This window comes from Melanotaenia boesemani, chromosome 16 (assembly GCF_017639745.1).
Source record: "Melanotaenia boesemani isolate fMelBoe1 chromosome 16, fMelBoe1.pri, whole genome shotgun sequence".
Taxonomy (NCBI): Eukaryota; Metazoa; Chordata; class Actinopteri; order Atheriniformes; family Melanotaeniidae; genus Melanotaenia; species Melanotaenia boesemani.
Window position 1 is genome coordinate 12,624,733 of NC_055697.1, and position 16,012 is coordinate 12,640,744.

The 16,012-nt window shown below is 37.4% G+C and overlaps 2 protein-coding genes across 4 annotated transcripts; one reads left to right on the forward strand and one right to left on the reverse strand.

The window, feature by feature from the left end:
• The first annotated feature begins 1,801 nt into the window (after window positions 1-1,801).
• Window positions 1,802-12,151, forward strand: LOC121655491 (calpain-1 catalytic subunit-like). The gene is made up of 23 exons (XM_042010178.1): window positions 1,802-1,944; window positions 3,127-3,146; window positions 3,719-3,965; window positions 5,396-5,465; window positions 5,547-5,665; window positions 5,750-5,883; window positions 6,006-6,174; window positions 6,274-6,357; window positions 6,447-6,532; window positions 6,668-6,742; window positions 9,052-9,212; window positions 9,360-9,529; window positions 9,682-9,693; window positions 9,880-10,091; window positions 10,202-10,241; window positions 10,331-10,396; window positions 10,612-10,669; window positions 10,863-10,927; window positions 11,058-11,126; window positions 11,204-11,282; window positions 11,381-11,494; window positions 11,611-11,669; window positions 11,753-12,151. The coding sequence occupies exons 3-23, from the start codon at window positions 3,720-3,722 to the stop codon at window positions 11,777-11,779; spliced, it is 2,115 nt and encodes a 704-aa protein (XP_041866112.1). The 5' UTR covers window positions 1,802-1,944; window positions 3,127-3,146; window position 3,719; the 3' UTR covers window positions 11,780-12,151.
• Window positions 12,152-12,697: 546 nt separating this feature from the next.
• On the reverse strand, window positions 12,698-15,063 carry mrpl14 (mitochondrial ribosomal protein L14). Of its 3 annotated transcripts, none has more exons than XM_042010179.1 (3): window positions 15,009-15,063; window positions 14,467-14,569; window positions 12,698-13,187 (listed from the first exon to the last, which is right to left on the reverse strand). In XM_042010179.1, exons 1-3 carry the CDS (start codon window positions 15,046-15,048, stop codon window positions 12,821-12,823), a joined length of 510 nt encoding a protein of 169 aa, XP_041866113.1. In that variant the 5' UTR covers window positions 15,049-15,063; the 3' UTR covers window positions 12,698-12,820. The 3 variants fall into 3 exon arrangements, with proteins under 3 accessions (XP_041866113.1, XP_041866114.1, XP_041866115.1); XM_042010180.1 differs by lacking the exon at window positions 15,009-15,063 and adding an exon at window positions 14,932-15,005; XM_042010181.1 differs by lacking the exon at window positions 15,009-15,063 and adding an exon at window positions 14,795-14,931.
• Window positions 15,064-16,012: the final 949 nt, after the last annotated feature.

Sequence of the window (16,012 nt, forward strand, 5' to 3'; positions counted from 1 at the left end):
TTTTTTATTATGAAATGATTGATATGGAATAGATGTTTTTTTTTCTTTCTGTACACTAACTGCTTACAGTCAGTGGTTTACCAGCATAAAAAGTCACAAGCAGCATTATAAGTAAACCCTAAAGACGAAGGTAAGAAAGCCCTATATTTTTACAATAGTCACCTCCTCATGATGGTTATGATGTTTGCATTGATAGACTAAATGACTCATTACTCATTTACTGTTGTTTTTAATACCATATAGTTGATATATATAATTGATTGTCAATGTGAAAATAAAAGCTAATTGTGGCATGAATACAAGTCTGCATTATAGTATCATGTTAGACATATCAGCTATTTAGTATAGTAGTAGAATGACTCTTCCTTAGATTAAGTACATTTAAGTGTCAAGTATACAGTTCCAATAGTTTGTCACTTGAAATGAAGCACTGTATGAATGCAATGTTGTGTTTCAGCTTTAATTCAAGAAAATAAGGACAAATAAACTTATTCTGAAAATTAGTTTACCTTTTTAGCCACAAGGGGGCAGTGCAACAAGCTGAACGCTGAATCAACTAAATGCCAAAGAGCTTTTTGTGTGACTCTACTTGATCATCACTTCATGTTGACTTAATATAAAAATATTTTTCAAGCTAGTGTTAAAGACCCTAAAAATATAACCATGTATTTCTACATCTTTCTCATAGTGTGACATAATGAGGTATGGTTTGATTAATTACATTTAGCACAACCTAAAATTACCAAATTCTTCATGATGAATTAAATGATCATTTTTCTTGATGATTTCATCTAAAACTTCAAATGAATAAGATGAGAAATTCCAAATTAAATTCAATGTTTAATAATCAACACTAATCTTTATTTGGCAGAAAATAGTGTGCTCATGCAGAAACATGAAGACATATTACCTTAAAATCCAATAAAGGTCTAATGATCAACGTATATGTGATATTATCGCCATTTCTTTTTCTTCTTTTGTGCCTTAGTCTGTTTAAAGCAGATGGGTCCAGGCAGACTTACCAGAATATCAATATTAAATGTAAGCTAAGCTGATATTTGTCAAGCAAAATATGTATTGAGTCTCATTGTTTCTTTCCACAGATTCAGTCGGTTTATTCATTATGTTTCAGGCAAACCATCACTGATAACCTTTAATAAGTTTTAAATAAAGTGTTTTCTCTACATTCTGTAATACCCTTAGATTTGTTATTTCAACGATTATTATTTTATTTAGTATGTTTTCAGGAACTAACACTTGTCAATAAAGGTTTACAATATGTTGAGCACCTATACAAATTAACTTAGAGTTAGCTCTAAGCAGGAAAATATATTTTTTGCATTAAACACATGTTTATGTTTGAAAACAATCGAGATCAAAGAAAAAAACATTAATCACTAAAAGGTGATGATCTCTACTGAGTAAAATTCTGTCTCCAGCTATGTTTTTTAGGGTTTTTTTCCCCTCCTAATGCAAGCTGAAATGGCAGTGCATCACATGACAGATAATGGGAAATAAATGACTGCAAAGGTTAAAGAGGACATATTATATGAAAATCTCTAAGTGTTATTAGTTTCTACCAGACCAAACATTCTTATAAAACAAACAACTCTGACCTATGTATAGTACATCGTATATAAGTGCATGCACATGCAGTAAACAATGACATTACACAGCATGCATTAAATGGCCTTGTCCATAAATGTTGTTAACTGAGTTTTAGCGCCTCTAGCGGTAGACAGGGGGTACTGCAGTGCTGATGGCGAGCAGTGGCCCCTCCTCCATGTAGGGGCTACTCTTCCCTGCAGTGGGCGCATGTTCACGCGCGTTAGGGCTGGACCAGCGTCCCAGCACCACTATCCCTCTGTAACAGATTTACAGATTGACACCGTTGTCACTTTTTGATTCACACAGCGAGAACTGCGAGCCGTCTTCTCAGCAGTGGTGAGTGGGCTCTTTTTGGTCATTTTATAGGAATGAATTTGTGCAAACTGCCGGAGGTTAACGGTAGTGGTGAAGGCCAGGACACCGTTTTTTCCCCCTGATTTAATGTACCGCACGCTGCAGCTCTTTATTAGTTAAAGACAGTTAACCTACAGTAATTACGGGAAGTTCTCTGGAATTAATTCAGCTGTTGTTGAGTTTTTTGTTTTGTTTTGGGTTTTTTTCTTTTTGGAGAAGTGAGCGTAGTTGTTAGCTTTTGTGGTCAGAAATCTTTTACCACTGGTCGGTGCGCTTTAAGACAGGCCTGCTTGTTCTTTTGAACAGGTGCTGTAAACTGTTTAAGCTTATGCTGCGTACCTGACAGGCTGTGAGTTTTGATAGCAACAGGACCAAGAATCCACTGAGGAATTCCCAAAGTGGCCAACATACAGTATGTGCTTCTTTATGAGAGTCTGCTCCTTTACTGTCATCTAACAGAAAGGTTATAGTTTTTGGGGTGTTTCCGAGGTTAAAGTCCTGTGGATGACATCATCTTTACAGTACTGCAAAGATAAGCTTTTCTAAAACAGAGATACCCTTATGATTTAAAGCCCGCAGTAGACCCCCTCTCTCTTTGTCCCTCTATCTCTTTCTCTCGCTCTGTTTTTTTTTTTTTTTTTTTTTTTTTTAACCCAGGCATGTGGGGCCTCAGAGTTGGGGACTGGCCTCTTTAGTTCTTGCTTCTATCAAGAGCTTAGCCCATTCTGCACTCCAGCATTATCATGTCCCCATGTACCTCCTGATTCCTCCCCACTGTAGCTCCATCCAAGCTTTCTCCTTTTGTATTTTTCTTTTGACTCCGATGCTATGGACTGTTTACCAAACTCAGCTCATTAAGATTCCCTTTGAGTGCAGCAGAGCTGCATAATGTCCCAGATTTCCCAGCAGGGATCCAGAGTGGGATGTGACAGATTTTAAAGTTACAGTATTTTCTTCACACAGGTTGTTGTTTTTTTGTTTTTGTTTTTTTTAACTTGATGGAAAGTTTTAAAACTTTGGTATGACAGAAAAGCACCAAAGGATCCAATTCTATGAGATATATAAAAGTACATTATCATCCTAAGAGCCGTAACATAAATGAATGACCCTTTTCTTTTCCTCTCGTCCTCTATTTCTCTCTTTTTGTCTCATTCTTCCTCTCAGCCTGCATCCATACAGTCAAGGTATCACATTTCTAACTTCTTTTGTTATTCTCGGGATATGTTTAAGGTGGTGATTTTGTTTCACATTCCTCTGTTATCACCCTTCATCTGTACATACTCTCTGGCTTTTGTTGCTTTCAGTGAAGCACATTATCTTTGACCTGATACACCATGCCACTGCTTTGATTTGTTTAATAGTTTTATGTTTTTTTTACAAAATGGCTGAATCAAGGTTTGCAGAAATTGATTTTTCCCCTCAAAGAATTACTCTAGACTTAAGTACTGAGATCATGAAGCCTGATCGATCTCTGACTAAAGTTTTCATAAAAAAAAAAAAAAAAAGGCCTGACCTTAGCTGCCCCATTGACTACAGGCTTGGCTTGTGCTACTTACATTCTAACAGTACATAGTGCAAATCTTATCAAACCTTATCAGTGTGTTAAAAGGAGTGTGTTTTACTTTCTTAACACACTCCTTTTCCAAATTGCTGTGCTGTGTTTCTCAAAAGAGTGTGTCACTGATTAGCTTGCTGCTATTTATAGATTGCACCATGCATACCCACCCACCAACTTCATATTTTTGTCCTGCACCAGTATGTATCCAGTCGGAGGGATATCTGCGAGCATATACGCCAACAGGCTCCGATCAGAGGGCATGGGCACCAAGAGCCAAGCTGTTCTCTTTGCTAGCCAGGACTATGAGGCACTGAAGCAGCAATGTCTGGAGTCGGGCTGCCTGTTTGAAGACCCCTGCTTCCCTGCTGAGCCTCCATCACTGGGCTTTAAGGAGCTTGCACCCTATTCCTCTAAAACAAGAGATGTGGAGTGGATGAGGCCCACGGTGAGAAAACTAAGAGGAAATGTTAGAACTATACAAAATATTAGCATTATTCAGCTTTTAAAAATTACGGATCAAACATTTAGACAGTTCAGTTACAGTACTATGGAAAATCTTCGGCCTTCCCCTCATCTTTTTATATTTCACTGTTAAGAAGTCAGACGTTCTTGCAACCTTTAGAAGTGGCCTTGAGTAGTAATTAATCATTTTTCTTTGGATTTTTGGTGTTGTTTTTTTTTTTATTATTCTTTTTGTAGCTGACCATTTTCAAAGTGATGTTTTTGTTGTTGTTGTGAAGCCACTAACCACTGACCTTTGAATTATTTAAGCATAAAGAGGCAGTGTGACAAACATAACAAAATTCAACAGGCATAAAATTGTATTTTAGTCATTCTTAAAGAGCTATTAGACAAAAACCTGACATATCTCAGTGTTCTATAAACAAATAAAGAAATTGGACCAGTGGAGGACAAAACAAGGAGTAGCAGGGCTATAAAACTATCTACAGAAGGGATGCCCTTAAGAAATAGGGAGAAAAAATAAAACAGCAAAGATCTGACATGGGAGATGCATCTAGATTAATCCATCTACTCTTTGCCAAAACCTAGTCAGAAATAGTTGTTAGAGAAGTGTGGCTCGAAAGAAAGGATGGGAAATGAGCAGGTATTCCAAATTACACAAGAATTGGGCTGTAAGGTCAGAGACCACAGGTCTTATGGAGGGATAAATCCTCCCTAGAGCCCAGACCTTAATGTTATTGATGCAGTGTGGGATCATCTTGACAGAGAACAGAATAAAAGGCAGCCAACATCCAAAGAGGAGCTTTAAAATGTCCTTCAAGAAGCCTGAAGAAGTATTCCTCATGACTACTGAGGGAAATGATAAGAAGGCTTGATAAGAAGTTTTGGGCTATGTTGAAGAAAAAGATGCTCATACTAAATATTAGCTTTAAATTTATTAGAACAGTACAAAAAGTGTTTGCCTTACATACTATGTTACATTTGATGTTTGTGTGTGATTCAATAAATCACTGCTCCCTTTTCCCATTTACTTGGGAGTACATAAAGAAATGAGGGTGTTTTTACAGTCCTGTAAAGCTAGAGTTTAACTAATCTTTTTTTAAGTTTGTCCTTTTACAATTAGAAGGTAGTTTTGGTTGTTGCTAATGATTCGTAACATACGATGTAAACAAATATATCACTTACAGTGTCTCATTTCATGTCTGCAAACCCAGACAGAATAGAACAAGTAGGGACAGGAACTTTGGAGACCACTGCAGCTGTTGGCATCTCATGGCATTTTCTGACCGCTCCCTCTTGTGAAATTTTTTTTAGTCTTTCATTAAGCCACTGGAAGATAGCACATAGAGTACCAACAGATAAAGAGGATGATTGTTTTGGTTGTCATCACCTAGACATGAAGTTTCTCTGTAGGAGCTAACAGGTGACCCTCAGTTCATCGTGGGTGGTGCCACCAGAACAGACATTTGCCAGGGAGCTCTGGGTGAGTCCTTAATGTTAACTCTTGAAAAACATTAGAGATACAGCTGGATGGAGATTCTTGAATACTTTCTCTCACCTGCAGGTGACTGCTGGCTCTTAGCAGCCATCGCCTCTCTGACCCTGAACGAGAGGCTCCTTCATCGGGTTGTTCCACACGGACAGACCTTCCAAGATGACTATGCTGGAATCTTCCACTTTCAGGTTATTTATGTTTCCTACTTTTTCTTTTTTTTACTGGAAGCACTTTAGATGGATGAGCTTCTTGATTATTGCTTTGTGCTGCAGTTCTGGCAGTTCGGTGAATGGGTAGATGTTGTGATTGACGATCGATTGCCTGTCAAAGATGGGGAGCTCATGTTTGTCCATTCAGCTGAGGGAAATGAATTCTGGAGTGCACTCCTGGAGAAAGCTTATGCCAAGTAGGTATTAAAAGAGCCTGTCCAGCTGCTACATTATGCAGCGTACAGTATTTAGTGGGAAGACATTCTAGTATAGCTGTTGAGGGCAGTTTATCTGAAGTGTGCTCTTTATGTGGTATCAGGCTGAATGGCTCCTATGAGGCTCTGTCTGGAGGAAGCACCACTGAGGGGTTTGAGGACTTCACAGGTGGTGTGTCTGAGATGTATGAGCTGCGCAGCGCCCCAAGAGATCTGTACAGGATAATTGGCAAAGCTCTGGAAAGAGGCTCCCTGCTGGGTTGCTCTATCGACGTAAGTCCTAAACACACTCAACAGGATCAGATGTATAAAAAAATAGCTAAATCTAAGCTATTCACTTGATACAGTAATTCTGTTTTCTTGTTCATACAGATCACCAGTGCATTTGACATGGAGGCTGTTACATTCAGGAAGCTTGTGAAGGGTCACGCCTACTCAGTCACAGGGCTGAAGGAGGTCTGTCTCTGAATAATTCTGTTTGTGTTCAGCTGTTGATAAGTATGAAAGCTGTGGTTCTCAATTTCTGTCACTCTGCTGTTACATAGGTTGATTACCGTGGCAACATGGTACGCCTGATTCGAATACGTAACCCTTGGGGACAGGTGGAGTGGACCGGTGCCTGGAGCGACAAGTGAGTGTGACCAAGGATCAATGTACTTATGAACTAAAGACATTCCATCAATAGTTAAACTTTTTTAATCTTATATTTTATCCTGATTATCTCTGTTTTATATCTGTTTTTTTTCTGTGTCTTTTTCGTCCATAGTTCCACTGAATGGGATGAGATTGACCCTTCTGAAAGAGAAGACTTGCATCTTCAGATGGAGGATGGAGAATTTTGGTAAGATACAGGAAAATGCACTGGAAGGATTTGATCTATAATATTCTCGTTCTTACTCTAAATATTGTGGTACAGCCAGGTGATAGCTCAGGCAAACACAATGTTTGGGAGCCTGATGCTGCAGCTAAGAAGACAACATCTCTAAAGCTCAATTATTAACATGTTATTAAACTCTGTTTAAATAAAAATGGGAATTCTGTGTAAAATGTAAATGTAGAAAGAACTATAATTTTTTAAACCTTATATACCTCTTCTATGGACAATATATTCAATTTTGAAACTTGGAATTTTTTTAAGAAAACACAAGCTTATTGATTTTAATGCCAGTTACATGTTGAAACATGAGCATGTTTACCACCGTGTTGCATCACCTCTGTGTTTGGGAGCTGATGGTACCAGCAAATGTAGTTTTGAAAAGAAAACATATTTTCTTGCTAAAATATTGTAAGGTCATCCCTGTAAAATAAGCTTCCACATGGCGTTGTTTGTGGCTTCAAAACATACACCACACCCTTCAGATTCTCGTTTACAGCAGACACTGTACTTTTTATGACTTTTTATGCAGACTCAGTGTATGGTTTGGGTCACAAAGTCATGGTTTTATTCTAGAAAGCTTAATCAGATATGGGATGTCATGATGGTGTGGAAACCTACTGCTAAAGACCAAATTAGCCCATCTGATTAACATAGTGGTGGAGGTGACTGACGTAATATTAAATATGAACAGTGCGCTGTCGGGCAAGCCTAGAAAGTAGTAATCAATCCATCATATTTCCTTCACAGAGATTCTTTGCCTTCTAATAGCTTAGATTCCCTCTCTGCAAACTAAAGTGCTTCAAAAAGTCATTTATGCCTTCTTTTAAATTGTGCTATTTGAGATCATGAAGTTATTATATTGTATGGTGGAATAAGTGCAATATATACCATGTTGCACATATCCCAGCATAATATAGGTGCCAATGCTGAAAGCATTAAGGTGCATATTTTACTATCGCTTTTCATAAATTTCAACATCTAATTCGGCCCCCACAGCTTCGACCCTACCCACACAAAAGTTATATCAAAACGTGCGTCTTGATCTGGAATAGTATGCTAGAAGATTTGCTGTACAAAAGTCTTACGCTGTTTAAAAAACTCGCAAAGAATTGCAACTTTTATCTCATAGCAAATTAGCCAAAAACCCCTATTTGCTCAGGCCTACATTTGCTTATAAACATCATTCAAAGTTTTAACAGGTAACAAAAGAGAAAACTTTGACTGACTAAAAGAACATTTTGATTACAGTTTTGATCAAAATTAAGGAATTAAGGTTGGCTTCAAATCAGCCTTGGCTGCAAAAGAGTGGGGACTTCAAGACTTGGAGCTATGTTGCTCCAAGCATTAGAAAGTCTACTTGTTCCTCCCATTCAAAAGAAACCTGCTTTCTCAGACCAAAACACAACTCATGTGTTTTTAACTTGCTACCGTTTAAATTCTGTTCACATTAGGATAAAATAAATTACTTCCATGCATTCCTACAACCTTTCTGCTGGTGAAAGAATGTTTTTGATATGACTTTTCAATTAGTTGCTTGGTTGTTTGAAAGTTTTTTCAGGCCTCACTTGTCTGTGATCGTCTGTTTCAGAGTGACTCTGCAGTCACAGAATGTCCCTGTTGTCATAGCAACACCAAGGAGCAGGACAGGAGCAGTTGTGTGTCTAAGATTGGACTAACGCACACACCTCCCCAGATAGAGTAATATATAGTGATTCAGAGGAACAGGATGCTTTTAATGAACAATCCACAGTTTTTATTGGTTTATAAGGGACATCAGTGATTCAGTGCTGTCATTCAATGTCGAAAGGGTATAATAAAACATATATTGATATTTAAAACAAATACAGAAGAGCAGCATTAATGGTGCTAGATAAAAATGATTGATGCTTTGTGTTCTAACACATCCCGCACCATCTTGGATACTTTTGAAATTTGTGCTGACAGATTTTAGCTTGCAATCATTGTTTATGATTTTTAAAACATGTCCCTTATTACCTTTTACAGGAAAGAGTACCAGTCCCCATCAACTGAAAGAGGCAACTTTTGGAATGTTGATTAATCATGTCGCTAATCTGTTGCCAGCTGACCTGCGTAGTTTTGAGATATTAACTTTTCCAGTCTTTTGTTACCCATCCCGTTTTTGTGGAATTGTGTCAAAGGAATCAAACTCAAACTGAGGATTTGTTTGTTGAAAAAGATTTATCTAATCTGATCTTTTTGTGAGATAAAGAATGAGAGTAGTGCAAAGTTATAGCTGCGCTTCCATCTTCTAGGATGTCCTTCAGTGATTTCTTGAGGCAGTTTTCTCGACTGGAGATCTGCAACTTGACTCCAGACGTTCTGAGTGAGGACAGCATGAGCCACTGGAACACCATGAAGTTCTACGGGACGTGGAGGAGAGGCAGCACAGCTGGGGGCTGCAGAAACCATCCCAGTGAGTCTCAGCCATAAAGACACAACAAATATGCTTTTGAAGTGAAAATACCAACATATTACAAATAAATGAACATTGATTAATTTTAAGCCTGTCATCTAACACTTAGCTAAGCAGAATTAACGAAAATGCACTGTGTGTGTGTAGACACGTTTTGGATCAACCCTCAGTATAAGATCACCTTGCTGGAGGAGGATGATGATCCAGATGATGACGAAGTGGCGTGCAGTTTTTTAGTAGCCCTTATGCAGAAGGACCGCCGCAGATATCGGCGCCATGGTCAGGATATGCACACCATTGGCTTTGCTCTTTATGAGGTGAGAACCGCGATGCAAAATAGGTCTTTTCCTCTTTTTTTTTTTTTTTTTTTTTTTTTTATTTTAAATCTATGGTATATTTGTGTGTTTAAAATGTTAGATAACATGTATTTAATCATTCATTTAAAGTTTTCCTTTATCTTTTTTTTCAGATTCCAGAAGAGGTAAGGAGGTGTTTGTTGTTGTTGTTGTTTTATAAGTGTTTAAATTAAGTCATTAAAGCCACTCCAACTTGTCATAAGTCTTAACAGAAGCTTGACATTTATTACACTTGATTGATCCTCTTGTTAAAGCAGCAACATCTTTAACTGCAAAATCCATTTGAAGTCATTGTTTCTTGCTCCCCTCAGTACAGAGGCTGCCAGAATGTCCATTTGAAGAAAAATTTCTTCCTGACCCACTCGTCGTGTGCTCGCTCCGAGACCTTCATTAATCTGCGGGAGGTTAGCACGCGCCTGCGTCTGCCCCCTGGAGAGTACCTCATCGTCCCCTCCACCTTTGAGCCTGGCAAAGAGGCCGACTTTGTCCTCAGAGTGTTCACTGAAAAGCAGTCAGAGACAGAGTATGTGTGCTTTGTATCTGTTTTTTAATGTCAGTTTTTATATATTCTTGTTTGCAGTTAACATAATGTGTCGGAAACAAAGCCTCATAGAAATGTTTTTACTTTTGCAGAGAGCTGGATGATGAAGTCTCTGCAGATTTTGGAGATGAGGTCTGGATCAGCTCATTGATACTGCAGGATGTTTTATTGAATGAATCACGATTTCACACCAGCATCTTTATACCTTTGCTTTCTTGCAGGAGGAGATAACAGAAGATGACATTGATGACTCTTTCAAGTCCATGTTTGCTCAACTTGCCGGAGAGGTGGGTTGTGAATCATAGGTTTCTTACTCTTCGTTTTTTTGTCTTTTACTCAGTATCGTTTGCTAGTACTTAGATAATTTCATATTTACAATGTGATCTTAGATTGTGTATAAAGCTGAAAAGATACAAAATTGATATATATAAAATAAAGTAAATACAGCTTTTATTTATTGAGCCAAAAATGTTTAAAAATTATTTTTTTATTGTTTTTCCAGGACATGGAGATTTCTGTTCATGAGCTTAAGACCATTCTAAACAGAGTCATCTCCCGACGTGAGTTTTCAGTTTATTTTTAGCACAGTTAAACCTGGAGAGTTCACGTATTAGTATTACATGTCCCATTACTGTATGAGATTCTATTGTAGTCTGGCCCCATTCATTTCCTGGATTGCCATAAAAGCCTGTGTGCAACTATGAATTTCCTAGCCAGGCTGCTTCAGATAAGTTTTTTTTTTTGCTGTTTTAGACAAAGACCTGAAGACTGATGGCTTCAGTATGGAATCATGCAGGACCATGGTCAACCTCATGGATGTATCCTGTTGACTAATCACAAATAAGTTAGCCAAAAGATTGCAATGCTGATTGTTTCAGTGAAAAATATGTGCATTTGGAAATACAGTAATTGTGTGTAGCTTTCAGCCCTTGACACAATGTTTGCCAGAAAGATGGCAGTGCCCATTTAGGACTGGTGGAATTTCAGATCCTCTGGAACAAGATCCGAAAGTGGCTGGTTAGAATGAGTAAAATTAACATTTCACAAGCTTCAACTCTCAGTATTCTTATTTACTTTTTGTCTCAATTTTCCAGGTTATTTTCAGGCAGTTTGATCTTGACAAGTCTGGGGCCATGAGCTCATACGAGATGCGGCTCGCTGTGGAAGCAGCAGGTATTTTGCTCTGGAGTGTCCCTTGTGACATTTACACAGACAGTAAAATGATTGAGAATTGTTGGTCTAGTCTAAACTTCAGTTATGTCCCTGTGTAGGTTTTAAACTGAACAACCAACTGAACCAGATTCTGGTAGCCCGGTATGCAGACAATGAAATGATCAACTTTGATAACTTTATTTGCTGCTTGGTCAAGCTTGAAGCCATGTTTAGTAAGTATTAGTGTTTGTAGATGTTTAAAAGATATATTTTATAATTCCATCATATTAAGTTTAAAGGTTCTGAGAGTTGCAACACAGTAAAACTGTAAAAACTTTCAATTTCACAGGGTCTTTCCAGCAGTTCGACAAAGAGGGGTCAGGAGTGGCTGAGATGAATCTCACGGAGGTGAGCGCTGCTGTCAAAGTCAAATCTCACATTGTTCCTCCCGTTTTCTTTTGGTCTAACTTTACCACCCCTTACATTGCTAGTGGCTTTACCTGACCATGTGCGGCTGAGGATGTCCCAGCTGTAGAAGAGGAGGAAGTAAAGTCATGGTGCCTGCACCATCTCCAAACACCCTTTAGCCTTCTAAACACCTCACCTTAGTTAAACTAAATGTACAATAAGAGCTGTATAATGGGAAACCAAAGTCCAACAAAGCCAAGCGTGTCCTAGTCATATTTATTTAAAAAAAAAAAAAAAAAAAAACTATGCAAACTCACAGTAGAAAGGCGTCACACTCCTTCACTAAATGAAAAATTTAAAAAGCATGTGCCTGGGCATGATGAGCTGTAATGTGCGTCACAAGGTCATTGTTATGTTTTGAATTTTAGTTTTGCTTTCATTATGAAGTCAACTGCTGTATTAAGTTTAATTTGTTCTAAAAACTCACTAACGGTTGTTTGAGTTGTTTTAGTGTTAATATAGTTCTTTTTATGCTTGTTCTTAATCCTATTCATGTTTTTTTTTTTTTTATCATTTGATTGTTATTCAAATCCAGCACCTCTAGGTGGCAGTACAGACTCAATCCAGTGTCAAATGTTTTCTACTGAAGTTTTATCTGTTCAATAGGACATTTTTCTTCAGATGAAGTAATGCAGCTGAACTTAATTTTTATTTTGCACTTGAAATTTAGTTGAAGTAACTTGTGAAGTTGTCTCATGTTAATACTGTAAATCACTTAAGTGACATTTGCAGGAATTGCAACACTTTTTTTTTAACAGCAATTAAAACTGTGCCAGTCGTGTTCTGGTTTGTGAATGTATGCCGTGCCTTCAATAAATATTTCCCCTTAAAAAAGTTCCTCCTATGTTTTGTTGGGAATATAAGCTTGACCCACATTTGGCTGTTTAAAGTGCTGCTGACCATGATGTGTTAAAAATAAAGGTCATATTTATTGTAAGCAAAATGAGGCCTTAATAAAATGCCAGCTATGGTGGCAAAGACTTGACTTTATTACTGTACATATATCTAAAAACAAAGCTGGAGTTTTGAATTTATTGAAAACAATGCAGATGGAAAATGTTCATATAACTCATGATTGTTGAGTGGTACAATCAGACAAATGAACTAGCAATTGCCAGTACTTTAGAGTAATCGCCGTCCATTCTACGGAGATGTGTGGGTATAGGGACCTTAATCCTTGTTCCTGTTGGGTTGCCATTGTCTTCAATCAGAACAACATTGTTTGAGTCAAAGCGAGGAGTCATGCGGTCTCCTGGCATTTTGTGTCCAACGATTAAAGCTTTCTTCTTTTGTCCTTTGATGGCAAGCAAGACTCTGTCGCCAACTTTTCCGACACCATTCTTTGTATAGACATGGATCACTCTTGGTGGACGGTGATACGGTGTAGTTCCAAGACTGCTGTTGTCCACTACACGCACCCTTGTCATTTTTTGAATGGCAGCAGCAACAGCAGATACACTGACAAAAGCAAAGAAAAAAAGTGATTTTAAAAGTATAATCACACTACTAGTATTTAATCATTATAGATCATTAGTTCTTGATCCCAAGTGACCATCCCACAGCAGGTAAGGTAAGGCATGCAAGAAATCAACTTCTATACTTTGAGCAAAATTTAAAGCAAAATATTAAATGATTCAGGTTTCAAGGCCTTGTCCCTTTGATAGTTACATGCACTCAAACTCCTCAGACGCAAGACTACATAAGAATATGGCAACAATTTACCACAGCTTCATCTTTTGATTAAATATCTATCCCGTCCCCACTTTACAGCCTGACCCTGAGATCAGAAGAGACACGAGAATAATGGTAGTTGAGCAGGTTTAGAGATGTCACTTGAAAGGGTTCATTGTAGGTTGATGTGGACTTAGTGTTTTAGTTTTCAGCATCACAATCCTGTAATCTGCATACTGAATCTTATCTTAATGTATACACTAGTCCATGAAAAGTCCTAAATTCATGATTGTAAGATCACAAATTAATTTTAAGCTGAGAAATTAAAGCATCTGTTTAAATAAACTATGTTAAAAAAATTAGGAATTGGTCCAGATGACCTTAAGAAATTGTGCTTTTCTTAGCAACTGTGCAAGCAAAGACACTAAACTGATCTCAGTGGATTTGACAACTTTAATTTGTCAGACTATATACACTACAGACAAGGGTGGGGCCAAATTAATTGTCTAAGGGGGTACACCCATAGAATATGGCTGGCCCATAGGTGTACCACCAAGTATAGACAATAAAATTCTGACAAATATAGAGTATAAACGGACCTTGCAGCATGTAATGATTTTTGTGTTCTGTGTTAACACTAACACGTTTTTTAATCATGCTGCAACATTAATACAGCACAATCTCACCAACTGCATGAATATTTGTCTGTCCAAACCATTTATATTTTATGTATCCAGTGGTTTATGTAAAACCCATAAAATCACCGGATGTGGCGACTGTATAAAAGAAAATGGCCAACAAAGCTAAAAAGAAAAGAAAACCAAAAATAAAAAAAATCATTTAAAAAAAAAGGAAAACACGTGATTTTGCTCAGAGCAAGTTTTTCCATGTTATCAATTAAGTAGATGTGTTCTTGTAAAAATGATTAAATGTCATACAAAGCAGGATCAAAATCTAATTCTCTATTTTCCTTAGCACCTTTTTTCTTTACTTGGTACATTTGTAATAATCAGTTATTTCCTAAAACATACACCTTAATAACGCATCTTTATTGGCCTTTTCTTACCTGAAAGATCTCGGGAAAATTGTGGAAGAACACTCAACGAGGAGCCCGGGAAGGGATCTTGAAAGCCGAGGAAGAGCCATAATTAACCCAAGTACCTGGGCAGCTGCAGGATTATGAAATTAGAGTAAGTGGTAAGCAGTTGATAAGCTAAAGGTTCTGCTAATGATACTACAAGCACGAGCTAGCTTCACGTGGCCACCAGACAAGTGCTTACAACAGAAAACAATAATTTTTAGCTTATATCATTTTTGCCCAATGTAACATACATTGATAGTCATATTAGAATACATTAAAACCAAGTTTTGAACGTCTAAGTCGCTAATGTTACCCTTCTATCACGCTCCAGTCCAATGTCAAACGTCTGGCGTCATCAACAAGCGACTAACTACTTTTGGCTAGATAACTGACAAAGATCAACACGCAATAGACAATTCTTCATAATTTCAATTAAAATAATGTCCTTACAGTTTACAACTAAATCGGAATGTCGACCGTTTGTGCACATAAAAACATGGGATACAATTTCTATCAGGAATAACTACCGTAGAAGAAGCTTGTTGTGCGGTTTTTTTTGTCCGTCATAGGCAGAAAAAATCTAGAAATACAGCTGAATAGAAAGTACACATGGGACCCGCGTCACCACACGTGTGATGCCGAGAACAGCACGCCTGCCGAGAATTGCATGACCATCGCATGAACGCGCATAGCTAGGAAAGTGGACTGTACTTGTGGCATTGTAATAATTTCTGAGGCGTATCACACCTAAAATCACTGTAGTTTTTTTATTGTTGTTTTTTATGGCAATATGAGATCTGTACTTCAAGAATATTTAGAATTATTGCATTGAGTAAAACGTTCTTTATTTGCTTCATTGGCTGATTTAAGAAGTGTAACTTCTTTATGTCCACTGTATTTATTTTTTTTTTATTTTTTTTTTATTTATTTATTTATTTATTGGCAGTTATAATCACTTAGTAAAATTACCCCGTGACAGGTTTGATAATGTGACGTGACTCCACGTGTCCCAGTCAAATGATGATTTTTTTTTCTTCTTCTTCTTCTTCTTTTCTTTTTGTCATTGTCACATTTTTCGGGTGACTTTAAAAGAAAATAATAAATGTGGCAGTGCTGATTTGACGAGATTTGTATCTCCACGGCTAATATATAAGCTAGATGTACAAAACTCACACAGATGAGTCACAGTAGACTCATAATGTATTAATCAACCCCAGCTTTTTGTATTTCAGCACAATCGGCGATGCATTACAGCATTAGGCCATGACAGTTCAGATTTTGGGCTTGCCGAGATTTGCATCCCCAAGTGACTAAATCGTAGAGAGAGAGAAAAAACGCAAGTAAATAAATAAACTTTATTAATGAGCTAATGAAGCGAATAAAAAACGTTTATCAATACAATAACTATTCCTAAAGAGCAGATCTCAAATTAGGTATTCCCATAACATAAATAAATTAATTAATTAAAACGTATTCGATTCTAGACGTGATACTTCTCAGAAATTACTACAAACACGAATAGATTCCGCTA